Consider the following 27,179-nt stretch of genomic DNA (forward strand, 5'->3'; position numbering starts at 1 on the left):
ACTCCATCCTTTCCAGGGACATCCCTGCCTAAGAAGCCACTTTGTGAGGGGTTTCTTGTGAGGACACCTGCCATCTGCTGGCCATAGTCCTGCCAGGGGCTGGGACCACATGTCACCTGCTCGTGCTGGTCATGTGGGGTATTTTATGAGGACACATGTCTGGAGAGAGGTTAGGCTAGAGCCCTGGGGCTGCGGTTACCCATGGATGGCATGGCCGTGGAGAAGCAGTGAGCCTCCAAACCACGCAGAGCTCTAGAGGCCAAGGGGCCTGAGACAGGCAGAGAAGTCAAGGGACAGTGTTTCTGGCAGCAGCAGCCAGCAGTGTGGCTAAGAGATACAAGAACAAAGACAGAGAGATGGGCAGGGCCCTAGCTGTGGAGGCCCCTCACCTGGCCCAGGTGCCCAGCATGGCCTAGGTGCCAGGAAGAGCCACAATGGTGGGGGCTGGCTGAACAGGGGCCAAAGGCAGCTGTGCCACTAGGGAGGGCTGGCCTGGTATGCTGTACTCCTTGGCCAGGGAGCCCTGAGCACATCTACCTCCCAACAGGCATCATCGACAGCACACACACGGAGCAGCGGCAGGTGGTGGCTGTGACCGGGGACGGGACCAATGATGGGCCTGCACTCAAGAAGGCTGATGTGGGCTTCGCCATGGTAGGAGCGGCTCAGGGGCCTGGGTGGTGTCTGGGACAAGCTCATAGACTAGGGCTTGAGGGGCCTAAAGCACCCTCAGGTCACACTCGACCCACCCACCATCGTTTTATGTGTGTCCAAAGCTTTTAGACCTCAGCCTGGCTCGGGGGGGGGGTGTTCTTCTTGGAAGGGTACAGGATGCCTTCTTCCCAAAAGCTTTGTGCTAACAGGCATGAGGAGAGGGAAAGGGGCGCCAGGGCAGGGCTCTGGCCATGAGGGCCAGGGGCTGCGTGTGTGTTCCCAAGTGTGGCCTGGCCATATTGGTCTCTGAAGCAGGGATGGGGTGGAGCTGGGAAGGTATCGGGTCATGGACAGCAGTATAGAGCCCCTCACTGCCCCCATAGCTACCCCTGGGTTCCTGTCCTTGTCCCCACAGGGCATTGCAGGCACTGATGTGGCCAAAGAGGCCTCAGACATCATCCTCACCGACGACAACTTCAGCAGCATTGTGAAGGCTGTGATGTGGGGCCGCAACGTCTACGACAGCATCTCCAAGTTCCTGCAGTTCCAGCTGACTGTCAACGTAGTGGCTGTGATAGTGGCCTTCACGGGCGCCTGCATCACACAGGTGGGTCCCAGTAGGCACAGAAAAGCCTGGGGCAGGGTAAACCCCAGGGCCCCTGGGGATAGTGCTGCCAGGGTCAGGAGCTGCATCGCAGGGCTTGATCCAGGTACCAGCAAAGCAGAGGTGACCAGGGCCTGTGTCAGGTCTCACACCCCGACTGCCTGACCCTGGCTTCAGCCTCCCATAGCTCCAGGAGGTGGGAAAGCAGAGCCGGAGCAACAGAGGCAGGGCAGGGCCCAGAGGTGACTGAACGGTTGGCAGAGGACAGAGAACCGCAGTGGCCCCGGGGGCCTCAGTTCTCCAAGGAGTGTTGGGCAAGCCTGGTGGGACTGAGGGACAGTGGGCTCCGCCCCTCCAGGTCAGCAGCTCTGCCACAGGGCTGGGAAGAGTTTTGGGCAGCAGGTCCTGGGCCCCTCCAGACTCACTGATTCTTCACTGCAGCCCATGAGGAGGCACTCAGGTCAGCCCACCTTACAGAGGCTCGGAAGACAAAAAGGCCATGCCGACCAAGCTGTCCTCGAGCTGCCTCACACAGTGGCCAGCCTGGCTCCCCAACCGCTGACCATCAGACCTGGAGAGCAGACAGTGGGCTGCCTTGGCACCAGAGGTGCCCAAGGCCTGACCCTGCCAACAGTCACTGGGACAGACCATCTGTGCTCACAGGAGCCCCCTAACCTCTGGCATCTTGAACTGTGAGGGTGCCCGGTCCCGAGGACCAGCGATGGGGTGGGTGAGGTAGGGCTCCCAGAGCTCCAGGTCCTCTCCCCTCACCTGTGGATGACGGCTCCCTCTAGTGGCAGCTGAGGGACACTGCCATGGTGGCCGCAGCTCTGGAGGCTTCTGAAGGCCAACAGCAAGGGAGACACAGCAGAACAAAGGACTCGCAGTTCATGGAGGTCTTTGATGGAGGGACTAGGAAGGGAGATGGTGGCCGGTGGCTGCCTCCCAGACACGGGTGTGACACTGCCCAGCAGGTGGACGGGACAGGGCAGGCATCAGGCCGCAAGTGAGCATGCGCAGTCGACTGATGAACACACAGCACTCTGGTCCGAGTGGAAGCAGAACTTGGACCTCCCGCAAATCCATCCACTCACCTGGAAAGGAGCAGACCAGTGTTTTAAGGCCCTCCCTGACACCTGACGAAGTCAGGAGATACTTAGGTGTAAAAGAAAACAAATCCTAACTTAGTCTCGCCAGCCCTGCTCGTTATAGTTAAGCACTATTGCTGCAGGGCACACACACACACACACACACACACACACACACACACACATCTTTTCAGATCACAACATCTAGTATGAGATGGAGGAGAGACTGGGGCAGCCCTGGCCTCTGCCTGAAGGAACAGCAGAAGTGGCAGGGTGCCGCTAGGTGCAGGGGAGCAGATGGCCTCCGCAGGTGACTGCTCCCTCCCTGCCTGCACTCCCCAGGACTCCCCCCTGAAGGCCGTGCAGATGCTCTGGGTGAACCTCATCATGGACACTTTCGCCTCCCTGGCGCTGGCCACCGAGCCACCCACGGAGACCTTGCTGCTGCGGAAGCCATACGGCCGCAACAAGCCCCTCATCTCGCGGACCATGATGAAGAACATCCTGGGCCACGCCGTGTACCAGCTCACCCTCATCTTCACGCTGCTCTTTGTTGGTGAGCCCCGCCCCATCCTCCCAGGCACCTGTGGCCCAGCCCTGCTCCTGGACTCACTCTCCTGCCCTTGGCTGATGGGGAAACCAGGGAGAAGCAAGTTGTACAGAATCACACTGAGAGCCTGAGTACAGCCAGGCCCTGTCTCAGGCTGGTCCCCCCAAAGCCAATGACAGCCCCTAGCCCCTAGTGTACACCACAAGGTTGCGTCCATGCTGGCTTCTGCACCCCAGAGCCCAGGCTCTGGAGGTAGCAGCTGCCCTTCTCCTGCTAGGACCCCCTCCATCAGCCTCACCCTCCAGAGTCCTGCCCCTTTCTCTGGATTCCTTTGAGACTGGGTCTTCAGTTCTCCTGGCCACACTTCCATCATAATAACATCTGAGATAATTAACTTAAAAAGAGGAGCTTGATTTTAACTCAGTTTTCCATACCTACTCTCAGGGCTGGAAGTGAAGCAGAGGGGAGGGCTGGGGTTCCACCGTCTCCTTCAAGGGCCCCTCTTTTGAGAACCTAAGAATTCCCAACCAGCTCCACCACCTCCAGGCAGCACTGCAGGCTGGGGACCAGGCCTGTGACACAGAGACCTCTGGGGACAATTTTGCAAACCATCGTGGTCTCTTGTGAGCATTCCTGTCTTCCAAATCAGGTGTGTTTGCCAGTCTGGGGTCACTTTTTTTCCCCCTCACAGTGCTAGGGAATGAATCCAGGAAGCACTGAGTTCCATCCCCAGCCCTTTTTATTTTTTTTATTTTGAGACAGGGACTCGCTAAACTGCTGGCTGGCCTCAAACTTGCAACTCTCCTGCCTCAGCCTCCAGAGTAGCTGGGATTACAGGCATGCGCACCATGCACCGGCAAATCTTTATAAGCAATGTCACCTGGTAACACAGCTGGCATTCAACATTTCTCAGATCCCCACAGAAAAGGTGGAAGACTGTTCCCCAAGGTCTTTGCCACCTAGAGGAGAAAGGGGTCTGTTAACCCTGCACCCCTCAATGGCCTCCAAGTTGGGGCATGGCTCACCTGCCTGACCCGCCCCCACCTCAGCCCAGCCCCGCCCTCTGGCTTGGCAGGCGAGAAGATGTTCCAGATCGATAGTGGGAGGAACGCGCCACTACACTCACCGCCCTCTGAGCACTACACCATCATCTTCAACACCTTCGTCATGATGCAGCTTTTCAACGAGATCAATGCCCGCAAGATCCATGGTGAACGCAATGTCTTTGACGGCATCTTCCGAAACCCCATCTTCTGCACCATCGTGTTGGGCACCTTCACCATCCAGGTAGCCAGGACTCCCCGACCCAGCCCAGGCTCAGCAGAGCAATGCCAGGGCAGCCCCTGACACCTGTCCCTGTCTCTCTCTGCCCATGACCTCCAGATAGTGATCGTGCAGTTTGGAGGGAAGCCGTTCAGCTGCTCCCCACTGCAGCTGGACCAGTGGATGTGGTGCATATTCATCGGGTTGGGAGAGCTGGTCTGGGGCCAGGTAAGTTCAGGCAGGGTGAGGGGGTGCCTCACCTCCGGGCAAGAAATGGAAAGAGCGGCTGGGTCCCAGGAGCCCCCTGCAGCAGGGCCTGCCATTTCTGAGCATCGAGCAAAGCTGGCCATCTCGGGCCCACAAACCCAGGATTCTGAGCATCACCACTGGGATTATTCTTTTTCATCTGTGTATTACTCCCTGCTCCCGTTACTTTTTCATCAACTTAAAATTAGCTCAAAAGGCAACACTATGTTGCTAATATGACTGGCAAATCAGTCACTTGCTATAAGTAGAAGCTAACAAAACTATTAATGTAAGGAGCATGATATTAAATGCTCACTAAATGCTAATGAGCCGAGCCTCAAAGCCTAAAGCTAGCTTGTTAGAAAGGGAGGGTCAGGGATATAGCTCAGTGGCATAAGTGGCTGACTGGCAGATACAAGGTCCTGAGTCCAATCCCTGGAACCAAAAAAAAAAAGAAGAGGAAGAAAAGAAAGGGAGATGAGTTGGCAGTGTCCTGTGCTGATGGCCTGTGATGGCCTTCAGGGGACAGAGGGAATGCAAGAGGGACAGTCCTGCCATGCCTCAGCTCAGTGGCTATGGCCCATTCAAAAGGATGCCAGGGACCCCTGGCTTTGGGGATGCTCTCTGTGGCCTCTCCAGCTGTAACATATTCCAGGAGATATTCCACCAAGCCCTTCCCTGCCTTTGACAGGTATGTTTGTGTAGCTCACAGTCAGGACTGCTTTCAGCTCAGTCGCCTTCCCAGGACACCGTGCTTAGGAGCAGTGTCTAGAGCCAATCCTGAGCCAAAAGGGCTTTGTCCCCAGGGTGCCCATCTGTCCAGACCCTGGGGCCACCAGGGCCTGAGACACTGTTCCCACCTCAGCCATCTCTGGGCTGCAATAAGAAGCTGCAGGGGCAGAATTAACTGGATGGAGAGGAAGGTTATGTTTCATCCACAAGAATATCCCCCAAGCTTCGTTGCTGTGCTGACCCGCAGGACTCAGCACCCCACTTTCTGTACCCCCAGAGTTAGGCCACTGTCAGCACCCAGAGCCTCACCCAAGTGAGCTCAGAGCGTAGAGCAGATTCGGGAGACAAAGGCTGATGCCCGTGTGTGAAGCTGACCCAGAATCCCAGGAGCCCCCAAAAGCTAAGTGTTGAGTCCAGCTCACCTGTCTTCTACTGCCTCAGTTTCCCCTACTAGGCCTGCCTCCCGGGCCTCAGCCCCATGGACAAGCCTGCTGGGAAAGATAAAAATGAAGGCATTTCCCCTTCCCACATTTCCTTTCCCATCCAGGATGGGATACCCCATATTTCTTCCCCATATTCAGGGGTCCCAGAAGGACTCAAGGAGACTTGAGGGCCAGCCATAGGCCAGGCTGTCTGTGGCAACTTGGACATACCATGTGGCTTTCTGTCTACAACTTCCATAGCTCTCATCAAGCTTTACAAAAAAAAAAACAGAGAGGCCAAATGGTCTGCCAAAGTCACATGACTACGACTACAGCCTACAGTATTCAAAGTCACATCTGTGCAACTCCCAAAGGCCCAGATGTTCAGCTCCATCCCCCTGACTCTGGATAAGTGAGTGAATTAACTGCTAGGCACAGTGCACACCTGTAATCCTAGCACTCTGGGAGGCTGAGAGACAGAATTGCAAGTCTTAGCCCAGCCTGAGCAACAGCAAAATCATACCAAAATTTTAAAAAGTAAATAAAAAGGCTAAGAATACAACACTGTGGGAAGGCAAATTGGCAAGAACCTGTGAGAGCTTGAGTTGAGAAGTGAGTGAGGTGAGCTGGGCCTAGACGGGTGGTAGGGAAATAAGGAGTGGAGGAGGGGCTAGAAAGGGAAGAAGCCACCCAGGGGGACAGCTGTGGCCTGACCCCATGCCGGCCCCTGCAGGTCATCGCCACCATCCCAACAAGCAGGCTCAAGTTCCTGAAGGAGGCGGGCCGGCTCACGCAGAAGGAGGAGATCCCCGAGGAGGAGCTCAATGAGGATGTGGAGGAAATTGACCACGCTGAGAGGGAGCTGCGCCGTGGCCAGATCCTGTGGTTCCGAGGCCTGAACCGCATCCAGACACAGGTACAGGACGCTCCCAGGACTGGGCCCAGCCAGGCCAGATGGTCAGACACAGAGGCACATGTCAGCCTGTCCACCCCAAGATAACCACCTAGAGGGGCAGGGGGGCTTGGGTGACAACCGGTAGGCAGAGGCCACCGGGCAGAGGCCCTCACTCTCGCACCAACCCTTTGCACACCACGTCCCTCACACGCTTGTGACGGCTGAAGAAGCAGAGAAGCCTGATAGGGAAGATGCCCTATGCCTTCTCAGCTGGCGGAGGGTCCCTGAAGAGGGTGGGGAGGGGAATGAGGGGCGGTCTCCAGGAGGGAGAGGCAAGGCTGGGCGGAGCCTGCAAGCCAGGGTCACCCTATAGCCTCCTTCCTTTTATCGCACACATCCTCGGCTCCCATAAGGGGCTCCAGACTGCCCCAGGAGCTGGAGGAGACCAGAGCAAATCTGGTGTCTCCTTGCACACGTGTACACACTTGTGCACACTGAACACATGCTGGGGAGCACAGATGCACAGTGAGTCCCAATCACAAGCAGATTTCTTCCCAGAGCAGTGTGTATGGCTGCCATGGGTCTGTGACATGCACCCTAAGCTCTCTCACACTGTCCAGGGCAGGAGCTGCAGCCCAGAATGCTGTCAGAGCACCATGACGTCAGCCTCAGAAGGGGACTAAGAAATCTGAAAGCGAAGCCCCCTGCCCAAAGGGACCAGCAGGGGGCGCTAGAGCTGAGAACTTACACCTGAGGTCCCCTGGGGCACTCTGGGTCCCCTGGGGCACTCTGGGAAAGAGCTGCCAACTACTGTTTCCCACCGCTGTAGTGAGCAGCTTCACTGGGCAGCCCCATCCCAAAGCTCTTCTCACTGGACTTCACCAGCCTTGAGAGGAGATTGTGACTCCCCTGTGTGGAAGTCACTCAGGTACCAGGATGACCCCTCCTGCCAAATTGGCCAGGGCAGGATAGGGAGTGGTGACATCAGAGACAGGCCTGGGCTCTTCTGCCCAGCCAGAACCCAGAAGCCTGCACTTCCTGCGAGGGCCCACAGCCCTGGTGCCCCCACCTCTCCTGCAGGCCTCCAGCTCTCAGGAGGAGGCAAGGTCTGCAACTTCCTGAGGGGCCTGGCATGAGCCTGCTGAGCACAAATACAGCCTGGTGCCTTGTCACCGACAGGTAGCACTGCCAGGTGGCTGGGACTGCCCCTAGGACAAGAGATGGGACTCAGAAGGGGACCCACCCATGGCCACCTAGCTGGAACTTGGGCCTAGGGCTTCCCACCTGAGAGCCCGACCACACTGCTGAGGCTCCATGCCCAGCCTCGCCCCAGTCGAGCCCACTGGCCCTGAGCCACCAGCGTGAGGGAGCAGGCAGAGCCCCAAGTCCTCCCTGGGAGCACAGATAGCTTTCAGAGCCTTGGAGTGTGTCTGGTATTTTTCATTTTAATTTAAGTGGCACTGTCATCGTCGCCGTGGCTGCGGCTGTTCTCGTGACGTGGCGCCTGTCAGTCATGTAGCTGTCGTGTCTGTTTTCGCAACTTGTCTCGTTCTCTCCTCCGTTGCAGATTGAAGTAGTCAATACTTTCAAGAGCGGGGCCTCCTTTCAGGGCGCCCTGCGGAGACAGTCCTCGGTCACCAGCCAGAGCCAGGACGTAGCCAATCTCTCTAGCCCTAGTCGCGTGTCGTTGTCCAATGCTCTTTCCTCTCCGACCAGCCTTCCACCTGCTGCAGCTGGGCGTGAGTGTGACTCCTTACCGCTCTGCTGGTGCCACCAACGCCAGCTCCCGGGCGGGCCAGCGGGCAGGGGCCGGGTGCCAGAGGACTTGGGGGGAAGCTGGTCCCTGTGAGGCCCAGGAGGCCCAAGGACCAGAGCCCACGGGGAAGGTCCCCAGTGGGGAGGAAGTCAGGGCCCATCACAGGGTATCAGGCACGCTGCAGGCCAGGATCAGCTGGGTGTCATCATTCCCCCAGTGACGAGAAGGTCTGGGTCCAGGCATCACCACTGGGTGGGAGGGCCTGGATTTCAGTGAGAAAAATGTTCCAGTCTATTTCCAGGACCTATTTCTCACACTCTCAAGAAAAGCCTGGCCCCAGTGGCAGGGGCCAGAGTTGGCCTGCAGGTCACAGTCACCCAGAGTTGTGCATGGAGCTATTGTGTCAAGGGTGGAAGCCCTCAGGTCGCAGACACAGCAGGGCCCAGCTGTAGGGGAGTCACATCACCAGGGTTTCTCAGCTGGTCAGGAAGCACCCACTAGCAGTGGGGTCACAGCCATGGGGGACAGATAAGCCAAAAGGTCCCTGAAGGGCAGAGGTCACAATCAGTCAGGAGTCCCAGGCCAAGGAGACCACAGTCCAGGGCACCACCCATAGTCCAGGGCACCCCTGTACTCTTCTCCCCTTGCAAATCAACTGCCGAACAAATACCACCTCCCCAACGGAGGGTGGCACACCAAGGAGTTCTGTGCTTTCCCAGAAAGGACAAGGCTCCTGACCCCACCAGCTGACCATAAGTGGAAAATGGTAGGTCAAGCTCCCCCATATTGGAAGGCTCTGGTCTACCTGCAGCATCCAACCTCCCTTTAACTTAGGAGCAGCCTGACCACCTCTCCTGCCTCTCTCTCCCAAGGAGCTCACCCCCTCATACCACCACTTCTGACCCACCTATTTCTAGCTTTGTCTCGACCTTCCCTGGACCTCAGCCCCTGGAGAGAATGAGTCTCTACTTACCATCTGCCTCCTGCTTTATCTTTCTAAGGGGCCCCTAATTCTGATCTCAAATAGATATTGAGTGTACAGGAGGCTGGGACAGCGGGATCACTGTGAGTTTGAGGCCAGCCTGAACTACATAGCAAGTGTCTGTCTTAAAAAAAAAAAAAAAGAGTAGATTCCCTGTGTCTTTTATCCATACCAATCTTCAACCTTTGAGGAGAAACAGACTCTAGGCCCTGGTACTTCAGAGTCTCTACTTGCATTAGGAAAGTTATCGCATTCGTCCCCTGCCACTGAGCATGACCTGCATGCTAGACAGGATTCCTCCCCTGTACCCCTCTGACAGGAAGCACAGGCCACAGAGCCTGCTAATGGCCTGTGCTCATGCCTGTCACCTTTCTGTGGATGTCGTTCTGCCCAGTATACAGGAAGGATGCCTAAGTGTCCATTCATTAGCACAGAATCAGCAATGTGGTGACCAGCTGAGGGAAGATGAAGGGGGATGTATTTGTGCACATGGTGTCTGAGTTACCGTACCATGGGGCACTGTCCCTATGAGATCACTTCTAGGCTGTCTCAGGGCAGAAACATTTTGTCCCATCTTCCTCTCCCTTCAGACCAGCGACCCCTGCCTTAGCAGGAGGCTCGACCCTGTCTTTCTCCTCCACCCTGTCCCCATGGCAGCCTAGCTCTGGCCTTGCCCCGCACCACCACCTGTCCTGAAGTGCTATCAGCAAATGCTCTAGCATGGAGACGCTCTGTCAGTGACTCCTGAGTCCCCCTAGCTAGCTCTGCCTACCAGGAGACTAGCTTCTGGGTGTGAGCTCAGTTCTTTTTGCATTCTGGTTTGGCCTCATTCTTGAGTCGTAGCTCTTGTTGCTGGTCATAATAGACCTTGTGTGACCTCCTGGGGCACCAGTACACCCTCGGAGAGCTTCCTGCAGTTGACCCTCATCATAGCTCACATTGGCTAGAAGAAGGAGCTGGCCTTTCCTACCTTACAGCTTTATCCTCACCTTTTCTTCTTGGTCATTTGTAAAACCAAAGAGGCCAATCCTGTAACAGCTCTTCACTTTCAGAGAAATGCCCATTTATACTCATCTCCTTCCGAGCCATATCCATCTCCTTTAGCCCATGTGACCCATGTCCTCACTCTGGAACAGTCTTGCAAAGGACTCTAAGCAGAAGCTGTTTCACAGCTGACCCTGCCAGAGACCCCTCATTCTCTTAAATGCCTCTACAGGGCTGTTTATACACCGTTCCCTTGCCCCAGCCCCACCTGCAGCTCTCCTAGACATTTCCCACTTCCACCCTCTGCTTTAGAATTCAGAGTTCAGATCCCTTCTTGGGCATGGGCTCTGAAGCCTGGCCATCCTCCTGTCCAAGGGCACTGGCTTCCAGAGGGGATCTCTGCCCTGTGGTCAGTGCAGTCTCAATGTAAACACTTTGCAAATATCCCCTAGTCCTCTGTTCAGTTTCTATAATACCACCTCTGTCTTCCCAGGACTGAAGACACTAGGTAGTGGGCAAGGTCCCTCTGGAATCCAATTCTTTCTTACCCCAGGGGGGTGTGAAGCAGTTGACCAGGAAGTAAAGACAGGGCCCAGCCAGGTAGGAGGGGAAATGAGCCACATCTTCTGAGCAGCATCTTCCTCCTGGGGATTCTTTAGCACAGGAAGCCAGCCATGTGTGTCACATGAGGCAGAAATACCTGCTGGCTCTGTTCCCTAGGACAAGTGGAACCACTGAGGCCTATCACAGGGTAGTATGTGTTGGGAACTGACTTGTAGGTCACGACACAGGTGAACACAGTCCCCGAGCACAGTGGCATCCCCACATAGCACCACTGGAAAGTGCAGGTGCCAGGCAGACAGGTGCCCCTCAGAAGCATGGCACCCAGCAGGGTAGAACCAGCATGCTCAGGAGGGAATCTGCTGCATGCCCATGCTCTTCCCTACCTCCCCACTCACAGGGAGTCTGTTCTCTCCCAGTAAGTAGGTGGCCACCCCCAGTGCTCTTCACTCGTCCCCACTCCACAGTTCTGAAGCAGGAGGGAAGGTTGTGCCACTGTGTCCATTAACAGAAAGACCCAGGGGCCAGGGAGATGGCTCAGTAGAATAAGCACTTGCCTGGCAAGCGCAAGGTCCTGAGTTCAATCCCCAGTACTGAAGGAAAAAAAAAAAAAAAGACCCAAACTTGGCCAAGATGTCACTGCTCAGGATCTGTCAGAAGTCTGTCTGCAGCTTCTAGCTTCCCTCCCACTCTACACTGCTGCTACTCAGTGCTCCAGGACCCAACAGGCAGGAAGGTGTTTCTTTGGTGGCATTCCCCAGGCCATCTGTGTCTCCCACTGGTGATCACTGTCTCTTCCAAGGCCAGGACACCATACTTTGTCTCCCAGGAGATCCCAGCTCAGCTCAAGCTGTCTTCGCCCTCAGCAAGTCTGTGGCAGGCTCTGTCTTCATCAGCAAAGGCCCCGTTCCTTCACAGGCACTCAGTCAAGCACAGGACCCCCAAGCCAGCCCCAGACCCCATTCTGGACACCACAGTTCACTCGACAGATAGCACACCCCTGCCATAACTCCCCCCCAGACTCCTGGTTCTTAGAACTGCTAGGGCATGGAGTTCACACTGATGGGAGGAAAAAAGAAGACAGGAAAAGGAAAGAAAACTGGGCCTTTCATTAGTGTTTTGGTGGCTAACTTAGCATGACCTTGGGTTGGTGAGAAAATGGCTTGCTTTGGGGGGCCCAGACCTCTCCACTGTCTGAATATTCCCTGTGTTTGTTTCCCTAGAGGGCTAGAGAACCCTGGACACAGAGTTCAGCAAGAGAGAGTGAAATTAAAAGAGGTTGTGAGTCTTTATCTTGAGCCTGAAATGAATGTGAATCAATCCCAGACTCTTGGCTTCCTTGAAGCCGGGTAAACATTCGAGTATGTGGAGCCCATCTCAGCACGGGCCCTGTGCACCCCTCAGAGCCTCAGCTGTGCGCGAGGCCCCTGCCCTTGTGCCAATGCAACCAGGCCCCAAAGCCCTGCTGGGTCTTCTTTCCTTGCCCTCATGCCCTGACATGGCCTCCACTCCCAGGGTCCCATCTCCGAGGTAGGCAAGGAGAGGAAATGGAAGAGTATTTTTTTTCTTTCCATATTTTTCCATTTCAGCCGCAGAGAGAGCCGAAGTGGAGACTTGAGCGGGCCATGGCGGGCATCCCGGAAAGTCTCGTCCCCACAGTCCTGTCCAGAGCAGTGCATTCCTTCTGTTGTCTCCATCCCAGGGGAAGGGCAGAGGGGCCTCATCTCATTGTGTGTTGTCCCCCTACATTGTGAGTCACATGACAGGGACCTGCTACCGTCCCCTTCCCCATGCACATGTGAGGTGTCGCAGCCACATCTGACTGCAAGCAGCCTCAGAAACACTGAGCACTTGCTGATGACAATAGTGTTTGCTGCTGCTCCCTTTGGCAGATAAGAAGCTGAGCCTATGGCACCTCTTTTGCTCTGGTCTCATTTCAGAGTGCCATGGCACATTTACCAGGACATCAAAATATTAATAAACTCTACAGAGCCACATGTAGGGACTCCAGAGGCCAAGGACCTCAGGGCAGCCCACGCAGCCTTCACCGGGCACCAGCTCTGAGGCAGTGGTTACCAGCACTTTCCTGGCACCTACTACCTCTTACTTAATGCACAGTTCCAGCAAGTGGGGTTCTCTGATTCCCAGCCCACCGCACATAAGCAGACAAAGGGAAAGAGATGCTTTTTAGAAAACAAGCAAACATCAGCACTAATAAGTGATGGCTGACAGCAAAGGTGGAAAACTTGAGGAAAGAGGCCAAACCACACCGTCTTGCCTGAGACCAAGAAGGGAGACTGTGAAGTGTTACAGTTTTCTTTGTATACTCTGACTTAGAGGGCAGAAGAGAAATCATGAGCCTGACACCTGCCCCTTGGGGAAAACGGGACCTCAGCTGTGACACTGAGAACTAGCAGGAGAGCCATCATGGAGAAGGGGCTCCCAGCCAGCACAAGGAGAGCAAACCTGGGTTTTGCTAAAGCTCATATCCAGAATTCAGGTCTCCTGCAAAGGCTCTGTCCCTAGCAGGCAAGGCAGCAGCCCAAGGCTCCACCTTCAGGGGGTTGCCTGTTTTCTCCTTCTCTTGTTCCACTCTGAGTCAGTCCTGGGAAGAGAGGTAGCGGCACTTTTTTGTCCCCAATCCTATCAGATCTTTGAAATGATAGGCCCAGTCCCTAGACCCAGAGAAGGGACACCTGTCTTCCAGCTGAGGGTCCTGCCACTCCACACCCTGTATGCAGGACAGAATAGAGTGGAGAGGCACGAGAAGTGGCAGGGCCAGGACCTGGCTGGGGGCTTCCTGCTCCCCTGCCCAGGACGCTGTCAGCTAGTGCTGAAGACCCCCAGTCCAGCCTCCGTCTGTTCTAGGGCTGAGAAGACTGAGGCCCAGAAGCCGGGTTCGCAGAGGAAGGGAAAGCACCTTGCTCTCCTGTAGCTCGGTTCCACATTCACCCCGCCCCCTCCCAGAACCTCCCGCCCCGGGGGCTGGGTTTGGCCATATGATTCTGGCCTCATTTTTTTAGTTTTGTGTTTTCTCAAAGCACAAAATGAAGAAATAAACAAAATACCCCCAGGAAATAAGGGACCCCTAAGCAAGCTGCAATAACGGGCCAGGGCTTGGAGTCTATACTCGAGTGTTTACCTCCCACATGCATGAAGGAAAGAAACGCTGGGTACAAATGACTACCTTTCACATTGTCCAGGCTGCCGAGTGTGGTGTGTGTCCATCTGTGTGTGCTGTGTGGTTCCCGGATCGGACATGGCATGCCCTCTCTCCCGATTGTCACCACGCCCCAGCTCCTTGTGCTTCCTGGCTGCCCCTGCTCTGCACCTCAGAAAGCCCTGAGTTGGCTTTGGTCGCTTCGCTGCCTTGGTTTGATGTCCTGTTCTTCGTCTGGCCTCTGTGTGTCTTTTCTCATTATAACATCCTGTCGCTCCTTCCTGTTCCTTCTCTGTGTGACACATAACCTGTTCCATGTAGTTTGGTTTCTTAACTGTGTGTGGGTTGTTTTGTTGTTTTTGTTTTTTGTTTTTTTAATGTTCATTAAAAAAAAAAAAAAATAGCCTCTCCTCGGCCCCACTCCCTGCTGCATGGTCGGGCTCTGCCGGGAGGTTACCAAGACTCAGTCTCTTCCTAGGTCGAGGTACCCGCTGGAGTGGACTCTGCTTCCCCTCGCTGCAGGGCCCCAGCATCTCTGACAGTGCTCGGTGACCCTTCCTGCCCTTCTTCCTACTGTAGTTCTGACCAAAACCAAAGCCATTTAATAAAAACAACTCATGGATTCACACAACCTGAGCCCTTGCCATTCTCCCCGTCGTAACAGCGACGTGGACTCCGGCCGAGCCCTCGAGCTGCGCCCTCTGCTCTGCTCCGGCTGCAACCCGCCCCACGCCCTGACCCTGTGCTTCCCTTGCAGATCCGCGTCGTGAAGGCCTTCCGTAGCTCTCTCTATGAAGGGTTAGAAAAGCCTGAGTCTAGAACCTCCATCCATAACTTCATGGCTCATCCTGAATTCCGGATCGAAGATTCACAGCCCCACATCCCTCTCATCGATGACACGGACCTGGAAGAAGATGCCGCGCTCAAGCAGAACTCGAGCCCGCCGTCATCACTCAATAAGAACAACAGCGCCATCGACAGTGGGATCAACCTGACGACCGACACGAGCAAATCAGCTACCTCTTCAAGTCCAGGGAGCCCCATCCACAGCCTGGAGACGTCGCTTTAGCTGAGGACCTGTCGCCCACCTGCTGGCCACCCCCACAGACCCACTCCCACCTGTCTCCTGGGCACCCTCCAGCCCCGGCTCTCCACGCAGCAGGAGCAACAAGGAAACCAAACACTGGAGAGAAACCGCCGTTGCCGCCCACAGACCCTCTCCCTGGCTGCGATGCTGTTTGAACTCTTTTTCACTTCAAGGCAAGGGGCGGACTTCCCCTGGGAGCACTGAGAGCGAGAGAAGGGTTCCCAAACAATCCCTTCCTGGCTCTCACCCAGACACGGACCAGCCATGCACCGCCGGCCACCACGTCCCCGCATGAATGTACTGGACACTTTCGATCCTCCCCTCATTGGGTGTTTGGGGGGCTGGGAGGGTTTTTTTGTTTGTTTGTTTGTTTTCTTAGGCGGGAACTTCAAACAGACTCTTTTCTGAGACTATTTATCTAATCCACTGGTCTGTGAGTTTTTGAAATGCTTGCACAGCATGGTCTCAGTTGTATAGATTAATTTAATAACTTTTTGAAATTGCAGAGTTTAATTCGCCTAATAGATTTGCACCAATGGAACTGAAGAACTCATAGACACAAGGTTATATCCATTTCTTTATATCTATATCAACGTATACTTCTCCAGGACTGTATACGTCCATATAGATAGGTAGAGATTATATATATATATATACATATATATATAAAATATATATATATACATGGATATATAAAGTCTCTTTGCCGGCATGTTGCCTTGTTTCTGCTTAAATTGCTCTATTTTAACTTATTTATGTCCTAAAGAGAAGAATGTAATTTGTTTACAAACCTGTAGATAATGTCTTTGGCTATTTGTATGGTCCAAGAACACTGGTGGCTGAGATGCTACGAAAACAGCTTGGCCCCGCAGACACCTCCCCGGATTGCATCCTTGATGTTTTACAATAGCCATGCTCTTATTTTTGCCTGCTGTTTCCGTTTCGATCACATTACTACTGTGGACGGCTCAGGCCAAAGCCAGTGCTACTGAGGATCCATCCCGCAGGGTTTACCAACACGCTCCGTAGACAAAGGGAGAGCAGGAGAGAAGGTCCTGCATTTGCAACGCAAGTGCCCAGCTCAGCCCATGGGTGTCAGAGTCTGCAAGGTGCTAGGCAAAGGCTTTCTCTCGATGAAACTCTCTGGAGTTTACCAGGAGCATTTCCAAAATAGGTTGACTTTGGCACTGTCTGTAGAGAGGGTGAGGCAGTGATAAAATTTTACAAATGGTATTGTGTTGATTTTGTTTTTTAGTTAGTAAATTAAAGGTTTATTTCTTTATAAAGGGTGGCATAGGAGTTGTTGGCATATCAGATGAAGCTTGGTATAGCTTGCTGCTTTTATTTTTATTTTTGAAAAAGAATAGCCTTTTTCTCTGCACTATTTCGATCCGAATGAACCTTATGATGTATATATTGAGATGGATTCAGTGTGATTTTTTAAACCAAATTGTCTTCCTGTAGTCACAACATATACTGTAGCCTTTTAACAGCAAGTCTTGCGTCCCCAGACAGAAAGCCATTCTGAACCCTTCCGTGTCACAGGTGAGAAAGGCAGTTATTTTCCCCAAGACAATAACAGCACTAGTAATCCCACTTAATAAGAGCTCATTGAATTGTCTGTCGGCCTCTAAACTGCTAAGCACTTTGTGGGTCTCAGCTTTTTTCATAAAAGAACTTTTGTATTTAATACAAAGTTTGCTTTGAGATTTTTCGGCATATGATCTTTTTCCATAAACTTGTACAGTGCAAAAGACATTTTGAATACCATGATTGATGATGATGTCCCATGCTTCAAAGAAAACCAAACACTTTCACCTGGCTTGCAAAATCCATTCCTCATGCTGACCCTCCCCGTGACTGCTCAGTGTCAGCCTGCCTCCGCCCTCCTCCAGGCCCAGAGAACTCTTCCACTAACAAGATGAGAGCCACTTGGGAACAGAGCCATAGTCAGCTGGGAGGCCTACGTCTAACAGCTATGGAAAACCTGAGAGGTTTGGGGTTCAAAGTCAGCCAATCCCACCCGGCATAACCTCTCTGTAAGGAGGACCTTCTGTGCAAGAGAGCACCGCCTGAATGTTGTGAAGAACTCTCTCTGAATGTATCCATCGGAGGACACTGCATCCCCAGCCACACTGCATTACCAGCCCTCACAGATTCTGGTACAAACACCACCAACGCCTGCCTGCCGCACTCCTCCAAGGACGGATGGATGTGCAGCCTGGAAAGCTTGCAGCGCCGTGGTTTTTTGGAATTTCCCTTCTCATTTTTTTCATCTTCCCTTTCTCTGTTTGACCATGCATCCGTGACCTCACTCCAGACCGTCGGATTCCACGCCAGGCTCCCTGTGCTGCGGAGGCATCCCCAAGCAGTGTGCAGGGAGCCCTGAAAGCACCAAGAATGCCTGACACACACATCCGTCTCTTCGAGTCAGGAAGGATGATCACACATGTGCCCCCTCACTCATATGTTCACACACATCCACACACGCACGCACACAGGAAATGGATGGTTTGTCAAAACTCACTGTAGTACACAAAGCTTGCACTCTGCGTCCTATATCTAGCAGCATGGGGTACGTTTGGCAACTCACCCCACTAGGGGGTCAATAATTTATGACCATTCATCTGTTTTTATGAATTTTTTTATCTAGACAACAATTGTAAATAAAGAACTCACCATCTCTGTTCATTTAATACTATGCAATGGTTATGCTTTCGATTGCTGATTCTTCTGCCTCCTCAGTGTGGTTCTGAAATGTCTGTGGTTTTACAAAAAGAAAGAAAGAAAGAAAGAAAGAAAGAAAGAAAGAAAGAAAGAAAGAAAGAAAGAGAAAGAAGCCCCAAAAAATTAGTGGATGTCTGATGTTCTAGTGAATATCTCCTCTGCCGTGTACACCCTTGCATGGGGACCACGGTGTCCCCCGAGCTTCTTTCCTGTCTTTGCACCAGAACTCCAGAGCAGGTGTCCACCCTCACTCTGAGATCCGAGCTCACCAACTTATATTCCATCCTCTATTGATAAGGGACAAGCAGGGAATCTCCTCAGTGACTCAGATGCTCCCGAGTCACCTACCTCCAAAGTGGTGGGGCAGGCACCCCAAGGTGCAGACAGCTCCCCTATTTTTGGAGCAGCCTACAGGTTCCCCAAGTGCTTGTCCTAGCCAACATGGAACTGGCAGGAGTGAGACCACTCTGTCCCTGAGACCAAGCCTATGAAGGTGGCTCTGAAAGAGCTGGGACTCTAAGCCTGTCTTATCCTGGTCCCTCCCCTTAATGAAGAGCCATTTTCTTCCCTAGTCCTGCTAAAATGCCACCTTAACCACTTGCTGAAACTGTACATAGATTTGGGCTCCAGAACTTCTGTTCGTTTATCTGAGTGCCTCCTCTGGCACTAGCCACACAGTTTAAATTATTGTCACTTGGCAATGTTTTATTTTGTGGTATGGCGAGTCCTTTGCTTTCTTTTTACAAAATTCCTGGTTATTTCCTCACATCCGTTCTTCCAAGGAAATAGTAAAATCTTGCCAGATCCCCTGTCCCCAGCCCTCCTCTAGCCCTAATGCTGAGCCCTGTCACCATATATATTTCTTTTCCCCTCACTGTAATTATTGTCCTCATAGAGCCGCTAAATACAATGTGTCCTGTCCAGAAGAAAAAAGGACTTCCTGAGTTGAGGGTAGCCCAGTGTTCCTTTCACCTGTCCCCTCAGCCCAGGAGAGGTCAGGGAAAGCCACTAAGCACCCAGAACCCTTCTCTGTGAATCAAAGGCACTATATGGTTTGCAGGGGGTGGGCCCTCCATCTGGCCCTGGTCCAGATGCAGAAAGCGGACTCTCCTAGACCCAGAGCTATGGCCCTGGTTAGGAGAGAGGATGGAGCCCAGCTGTCTGTCTACCATACAGATGTGTATATTCCTGTCTCCCTTTCCTGAACTGGTTTTAGCCATTTTGTTGTTGGAATATTTTGGGGGGGTATTGCTCTGAATTTGGAGCTCCAGCACCTAGGAAGAAATCTCGTCAGGATGTTCTCAGCACCGCCACTCCCCTTTCCCCCTGTTTTGCCCGTAGGAAGCCAATCAGATGCCACTCTTGACCTGTCTCCCACCAAATCTCCTGCTGTGGCGCCTCAGCCCCCCCCCTTAGAGGATCTGGCCAGGAGGGAGAGCTGCTAGGAGGCTTGCAGCCAAGGTCACAGTCAAACGATAACAATCCCTGGGTCTTCTACAAATTTAAAATCAAGCTTTCCTAATTTTAATGTACAGATCCAACCCACCTAGGGGGTGAGGAGAATTCCAAGCCCGGGGCAGCTGCCCTCATCCACTCTAATATCAGGAGATCAGAGGCTGCCCTGGGTCACCTCTTCAGCCTGCCCATCTGTTTTGTAACATCTGTGGTGCTCCCTGCCCCGGGCCTTTCCTCTTGAGGGACACCACACTTTGCTAACTCTTGCGTGTACATCTTTTATAACAGAGTATCAAAAGAATGGTGCCACCTCCAGCTTCCACAAGCTGCCCGGGCTCTGAGGGCTCCGGGGGCTCCGGGACAATCGGGGCTGGGAAGTGACTGTGCTCTTATTGTACACTCTTTATTTCTCTGTATCTCTGGCTTGTGCTCTTTGTAACTAATGGGATTTGTCTGCCTTTTCAACACTATACTGAGCAATAACAATAAATGCACACGTGGAAATGCAGACATGGCACCCATCACAAAGCCTTTCTCTGCAGGACAGCTGGGCCCCCAACCCATGGATGTGAATTCAGGGAAATTGAGTCCCTCATTGGGAAAGTCACTTTGCTCCCCTTGCCCAGGTCACCTTTTGAGTGCCCACCATGTGAGTTTAGCCTACCAGGAGCTGTTAACCCATCGGGAAGAGCTGCTCATCTCACAGAGGAAGATTTGGGCAGCAGGGCCTCAGGGGTGAAGGAAGGACAGCCAGGGACAAAGGGCCCAGGAGGCAGAGGGCACAATGACGAAAGATAAGAATGGCCTGAGTTGAGATCTAGGGTTAGCCAGACAGGAAATACAGATATAAGATAGAGATGCATCCCAGCAGGTGAAGGGGAGCTGGACACACTAGGAGTCAATTAGCAAAGAAAAATGACATGCACAGGCCAAGAAACACTACCCAGTGTTGGTTCAGATGTTGAGAGTTATGCACACACAGCTATTAGCCAGGATCATGGTGTAATAAGACATAATGTTTTTCCTTTAAAAAATTTAAGTGTGTGTGTAGAGTTAAGAAGCTGTTGTACATTTATGATTTAATGAAGTAATTCTAAAGGGAAAAAAAGAGTCATGCACACACAACTGCAGCTCTTTTCAAGTTGAACTGATTTGCAGATCAAACATTGGCCCATCCAAATTCCAGTTTCGTGTTCAAGGTTCAGTTGCTCCCATATCAACTTCCAAAGGAGGTACCACATCCCAAATATCTGAAATGTTTAAGGGCTAATAGGATGCCACAGGTGGAAAATTCCACCCTGTAGAAGTTTGTTTAGCACACAAATTATTAAAAAATATCGTATAAATTACCTCCAGCCTATATGGATAAGAAATAAAATATAAGGCTGGGTGTGGAGGCACACTCCTATAATTGCAGCACTCTGGAGCTGAGGCAGGAGGATCACTGTAAATTTGAGGCCAGCCTGGGATACAAAGTGAGTTCAAGGCCAGCCTAAACTCCACAGCAAAACCCTATCTCAAAAAAAAAGACAAAAATAAATGAATTTTGTGTTCAAAATTGGGTCCTATCCCCCAAGACAATCTCATTATGGATATGAAAATATTCAAAAAATTGGGGGAGGGGCTGGGGAGATAGCTTGGCAGCCTAAGTGCCTGCCTGCCAAACACAAGAACCTGGGTTCAATCCCTGGTACTGCATGCTGTGCCAACCTTGCGGTGCACCAGCCAATGAAACCAGGCATGGTGGCACACACCTGTAATACCAGCCCTGGGGAGGCTGAGACAGGAGGATCACGATGAGTCCGAGCTGTGCAGTGAAACCCTGTACCAAATAGACAAATAAATAAATGGTTTTTTTAAAATTTTAAACTGATATTTGAAACACTTCTGGTTACAAGCAGTCCAGGCATGATATACACAGTCTGTCTCCCACAAAATAACAGTGTGCCCACACAAGCAGGTACATGCAGTACTGACACGTCCCCAACTCGGCGCCAGCGTTGGCACTCGATCTCCATATCACTGTTGTTCAGCCCCACTCACAGATATCTGAATGAGTTAATTCAGCTCATTGCTAGCCCCAAATCTTCATGTTCTTCAATATTTACACCAGGAAATGTCTTTAGGAGCAACTATGCCTTCTGCATGACATTTATATCTAATATGCGGGGCTGGTGAGATGGCTCAGTGGTCTAAAGCACCTACTTAGAACAAGCTTAGCAAAGCACAGGGACCGCGGTTCAATCCCGCAGCACCACATGCCAGCCAGCCCCGCCCCCGGTGGGCTGAGCTGGCCACACACACACACACACATACACACACAAATAATAAATAAATAAATATATCTAATATGCCCTTGTCCCCATTTTCCACTAGAGGAAATGAAGCTCAGAGCGAAGCTACTGGGCCCTATCAACCAGAGGCTTGGGTGCCACTACAGATTCAAGGCCAGGGATGTTCCGGAAGAACAGGCCCGCCCCTCCACCCTAAGCCTCCACACACACACACACACACACACACACACACACACACACACGCTCACATCTTGCAGTATTTCTCCATTGATCAGGGGAAGAGAAATTTCAAAAGCTGCGGTGGGGAGGAAGGCTGGGCCTTCTTTCTGACACCACCACGTTCCCATGGGAACACGCGGGTGGGGGGTGGGGCCAGGGTGTTGGTGTCTAAGACCTTCGTGGCCTAGGGGACTCTGATAGGCCAAACTTTCAGTATCCCCAGGACCTGTTTGGAAGGGGCAGCTGCAGTCTCTTAAGTCTTCACAGCCTGTGTTAGGGAGGGTGGGAAGGATGACACCTGACTAACCAGAAGGAAGCCCTAACTTGTTCCCCACAACACGCCCGCCATCACTCTACAGACTTCACCCTCCACATCCGCCTGGAAACGCGACGTGCTATCATTAATCCAGGAAGAGGAAAGTATTGGCCTGGATAGAGGTCCCACCAGAGTTTCACGACCCTAAAGCCACCGGCCAGGGTCTCCACGGTAACCAGATCCCCTCCCTCTGATCTTGAGAAGCAAGGTGGGGCGGAGCCACGCAAGGACCCTGAGAGACCCGGAACCTTAGTGCGAGCCGAGCGTGTTGCAGCCCGGAGGCTCCTGAGTGATGGCCAGACGGCGCGCCAACCCGGCGCCGGAAGTGAGCCCGACCGAGGCGCCGCCGAAAGCTGCCACGTCCCACGTCTGAGACCTGAAGTCGCCGCAGCTTCAGCTATGGTGAATGTTGGGGCTGGGATGCCGAGCGGGCTTCAAGCGCTTGGGGCTGGGGTCATTCAGTACCGCTCGATCGCGTCGAGTTTGGGGTGCTCTGCCCCTATCCTGCGACCTTTCAGAGCGGTTAGCCGGGGTGAGGCCAGTGCTGAGCCTCCGGGACTATGGCCGCCGCTGCCAGGCCCACTGTGTGTCCCTCTCCCGTCCTTGTCTCCTTCGGCGACACAACGCCAGGACTCCCTAGGAGTTGTATGTACCGAGCCCGGAGCAAGTTCGAAGCATGTCTGTGATCTCAGCCTCTGCTAGTGGAAAGCTGAGATCCGAGCGTTCTTCTCCATTCCGTTCCACCGCCTACCTCCCAGCATAAATGGTCCGGAGTTCCCAGAGATGACGGCGACTTTAGAAAGCTGACGGAAGAACAAGCTGAATGATTTTGATGCCGGGGTCCCGCTTTTTCCCATTTCGGTGTTAACTGCAGCATATGTTCGCTCCACACTGATGAAGTAAATGAGAACTAATGGATAAAGGCCTCAAGACTGGCTTGACACAGCCTAGTAAATGTATGCTCCTAAGAAATGGAGATGCCTCACCGCGAGTTTGAGAAGAACTGCGTGAACTTAGAAGTCAGAACCCAGGCTTACTTCTTACTCTTTAGGCAGCGAGGTGTTAAATTGCCTTCCACGTTGGGCCTTTAATTCAGCTGCTTAACAGACTTGGGAACACTATTCTCTATAATCAGCTAGTTTTAACTAATTTGTAACTCATGAGATCCTGAGGAGGTGTTTTGAGTGCTGTTGCTTGCTGTTTAGCTATGACCTAATAGGCTAGGGGGAGGGGGTAGCTCATCAGCACAGCGCCTGCCTGCCAAACCCAAGGCCTTGAGTTCGATTCTGGCACCAAAAACAAAAACTAACCTGATGAACTCAGAGACTTAGAGAAGCTATTGCTTCCAAGCCTTAGTTTGTCAGGTGGCTGTTATTAGCTTTGTCTTTGGCACCTCCCAGCATGCGAAGGCATTAATGTAACCTGGCCAAGTTGAGGAGACACTTCTTCCTTTCTTGCCTTTGCAGACCTTGGGGGCTCACTTATTACAAAGTCTAAAATTTGCTGAATGAGAACTCATGTGCACTCGTTATGTACCTGGGATCATGTTTCTGAAAAGTCAAGTGGATTTTATACTGCAGGGTTTGTGTGGGAAAATACGAGATGGGGGTAGAGAGAGGTTGTAAGAAATGTAATCTTAGTACTCTGGGAGTCTGAGGCAGGAGGAACCAGTCAGTTGAATGATTTGTTAAAGCTATTTAAAAACTTACAGAAGTACAGAATAGTATACACACACACACACACATACAGTAGAAGCCCTACTACTACATTTTTTTAAAAATCTGGAAGAATACTTAATCACAGAGAGAAATAGTTATCTCCAAGAGTAGGATTCTGGGGGAATTTTGGTTTTTCATACCATAAAGGTTATCATGAGTATATTTTTAGTATTGAAAAGGGAATAAAGATTAATGTAAATCTGAATAACTAAATAAAAAGGCTAGGTATGTAACTTGACAATAGAGCACTTGCCTAGCATGCATGAGGCCCCGGGTTCCATCCCCACTGAGCAAACTGAGAAAGAAGAGGTCAAGGATAAAGACAGCTGTTTTCAAGCCCTACAAATTACTCAACCCTGGATCCCACTAGGCAACCATCTAAAGCAGTGATGGCTAACCCTGTGGCATGCATACCACAGCCAGCTGTTTATTATCATTGACAGCTCTTAAAGGTTTGCCATCACTGATCTAGAGTCTATTGCAAGAGGTAGGCTGTGGAGTTTCAGGAGAAACTTGCATTAGGCTTAGGTAACCCCGTATATAATTCAGAAACTGCCTGGGATATAGAGGTCTGCCATCCAGAAAGGGCACATCATCTCTGGCTCCCTCCAGGTCCTACCTCACCTTTGTGAGTGGCCAGAGCTGCTTGCTTTTACTCACCGCCCCCATTTATATCATATGCTGTCAAACTTGTCTTTACTGCTGTTCCTCTGTCTGCTTGTAGTGTACAGGTAGGCCTTGAGCCTTGGTGCATTCCCCTTCAGCCATCTGGCTAATTCTTTCTTCTGGTCTAAGGCCCAGTTAGTATCCACCACCACACCTCTCAGCTCATGTAGTGCATGTAAACCATATTAAAGAATTGACCTTTAGAAGTAGTTAAGGGGGCCGGGGAGATGGCTCAATGGAATAAGCGCTTCCCTGGCAAGTGTGAGGGCCTGAGTTCAATCCCCAGTTCCACAAAAAAAAAAAAAAAAAAAAGTTAATAGATATAATGGGATAATTGTATTCTGTCATCTTACTGCAGTGTCTTTGGTTGTAGGTATCTGTAATTAACACTGTGGACACCTCCCATGAGGACATGATTGTAAGTATTCATTTACGTTCTTCAAGGCTTTGGACATGGGCATGTCTATGAGAGTTTGGGCTTCTCATTGATCATTTTCTTTCTGCTGATCGTTCTTGAATCTGGTATGGCAGTAGTTGCCGGTCAGACCATAACATCAAGGATGAGGTCATTCTCCCAGCAGTGTTTTATGAGTTGGCAACGCTATGACAGTCTGGTCATTCTGCCGACAGCAACCTAAAAATTGTTTTGTAACACTGTCACCTGCTGTGGCTGGCAGTGCAGAAGTTTGACGGTCTTCTTCCTACCTGTCTTCCTCCTCTTGTCATTTCTTGGCTCCATTGGAAGGTGTCAACTGTGAGACCATAGGTGATTAGCCCAATACAAAGAACAGCTGTGCTGAAAGCCCAAGGGAGAACCAGGTGGGACCCCCACAGCCAGACAAGGTCCTGAACCACAAATCGTTTTGTCAGGTGTTTCTTGAGGGCCAAATACAGGCTTGATGTAGGAAGTTGGGGCCCACAGGAGAAAGTCCGGAGGGTAAAGTCTCCACCAAGAAAAACAGACTGCTTGTGTGGAGCCCTGAAGGCAGGGCAGCCTTTGAGCAATGCCCAGGTCAGTTGGCCTGCAGCATTTCATGCTGGGGTTCCTACTGTTATGCCTTGTGCACCAGCAGTTGCTTTTAGGTTTTGAAGTTGCCTGGTATCAGAGTTGCCTGTGTGGCTTGGTTTCTGCCATGAACAGTTTATGTAAAATGACAAGGCTTCTTAGAGCTGATGCTGCACCATGAACAAAAAGGTTCATTCTGAGACTAGACAGTGTCTTCCCTTTGTGAACATCAATTTCGTCATGGAAAAAATAATATACCATCTATCCGCATGGGTTTGATTTAACAAACAGGTAAGGAAAAATGATAATTAGAAATATTTGCATGCTTTCTGGGTATGATGGGCTGGCCAGATAGCTCAGTGGACTAAAGCACCTGCTTAGGCAGAGCGCAATGGCCAGAGTTCGATCCCTGGCGTGCCGTGCCGGCTCCACCCCCGGGGTATGCTGAGATGGCGATTGAGATTGGGCATGGTAGTGCGTGCGCACCTGTAATCCCAGCTCTTGGGAGGCTGAAAACAGGAGAATCACTACAAGTCCACTCTACATAGTGAGGCCCTGTAGACCCTGCAGATCCTGTACCAAATACATTTTAAAAAAAAAATAGCAAAACTAAAAGTTTTCAAAGGTTGTCCAGCAGATAAACCACAGAGACAGGATTTAAATCTCTAGGATACTCAGCCCTATTTCTTCCCACAGTGTGATACAGTATGCAGAAGACCTTGGGAAGTCCCCTACTCTGCTTGCTTCCAAGAAAGCAAGGCCTGACACAGTTGGGGGGCTAACTTCTAAGGAAGAATCAAAACATTTTCCTTGGGAAGCACAATGGCCTGAGTTCAATCCCTGGTTCTGCCAAAGAAATTTCCTTAGGTGGGAGTAAGAAAGGAACATGGAGGCAGATACAATGAATGCTTCCTTTGAAAGGTAGTATTTGCCTCTGGTGAGCCCAGGAATGATAATCATTCCTGAAATTTCCATGATGAGCGAGCTAGGAAAGTGGCATCTTTTGTTGTAGGCAGAGCCAGCAAGCAGGAGGGGCAAAATTATAGGGTGGTAGGCCTAGTACATCTGTGGAACTGTCGCCAAGATGGACAGGCAACTCTGGACAGGTGCCAACCCATGCTTTGGAATTCAGTCAACATCAAGGCATTCAGGTCTTTAAAAAAGTTTTTTTTTTTTAATCTTTTATTTATTTATTTGATACATGGTCTCACTATGCAGCTCAGACTCGTAGTGATCCTCCTGTGTCAGCCCCCCCGGCACCAGGATTACAGGCATGCGCCCCCATGCCCAGTTTCAGTGGCTGGCACAGCATACAATACCAGGGAGCAAACCCGGGTCCTTGAGCTTGCCAGGTAGACACTTAGACCGTTGAGCTATCTCCCCAGCCCCGGCATTCAGCTCTTAAATGTGGAACCAGTAACACCTAAGGCATTGTTTCCCGTGGGTGGGAAGTCTGCCATACTGGGCACTTTACTAGCAAAAAGGTCTAATGAGAACCCAGGAACAAAGGCTTGGGGGTCAGGGGAGGAGGAAGGAACTCAAACATCTGAATGGAACTCTTGAGTTCGGGTTAGAGATACATCACAGATCACTCACTGATCAGGGCCTGCAGGCAGTCTGCAGCCTGTGCACAAGCATTAGGGGCTGAGCTAGACCTCAAGATACCTTCCTCAGTAGTCCTCAGAGCCTCAGGACAGTGGGAAAGGACAACTGCATCTCATCTCCTGCACCCCAGACAGTGGTGGGGAAGGACCTTCCTTGAAGGATATAAAGGGTCTGTCAAGCCAGCTAGGT

At 51.9% G+C, this 27,179-nt stretch overlaps 1 protein-coding gene across 7 annotated transcripts in view; it reads left to right on the forward strand.

Moving 5' to 3' along the window:
* The window catches only part of Atp2b2 (ATPase plasma membrane Ca2+ transporting 2), a 157,961-nt gene extending 140,176 nt beyond the window's left edge, over window positions 1-17,785 (forward strand). For 3 of the 7 annotated variants that reach the window (XM_023705294.1, XM_004625029.2, XM_004625031.2), the window contains 7 exons: window positions 548-654; window positions 1,070-1,261; window positions 2,689-2,902; window positions 3,972-4,183; window positions 4,280-4,387; window positions 6,293-6,475; window positions 14,655-17,785. In XM_023705294.1, the coding sequence (XP_023561062.1) occupies window positions 548-654; window positions 1,070-1,261; window positions 2,689-2,902; window positions 3,972-4,183; window positions 4,280-4,387; window positions 6,293-6,475; window positions 14,655-14,966 (1,328 nt within the window). In that variant the 3' untranslated portion in view covers window positions 14,967-17,785. Of the gene's footprint in view, window positions 1-547; window positions 655-1,069; window positions 1,262-2,688; window positions 2,903-3,971; window positions 4,184-4,279; window positions 4,388-6,292; window positions 6,476-8,021; window positions 8,194-11,960; window positions 12,016-14,654 lie in introns of all 7 variants that reach the window. The other 4 variants (XM_023705301.1, XM_023705297.1, XM_023705302.1 and 1 more) reach the window with 4 other exon arrangements.
* Window positions 17,786-27,179: the final 9,394 nt, after the last annotated feature.

Source organism: Octodon degus, unplaced genomic scaffold (assembly GCF_000260255.1).
Source record: "Octodon degus isolate 3935 unplaced genomic scaffold, OctDeg1.0 scaffold00008, whole genome shotgun sequence".
Classification (NCBI taxonomy): domain Eukaryota; kingdom Metazoa; phylum Chordata; class Mammalia; order Rodentia; family Octodontidae; genus Octodon; species Octodon degus.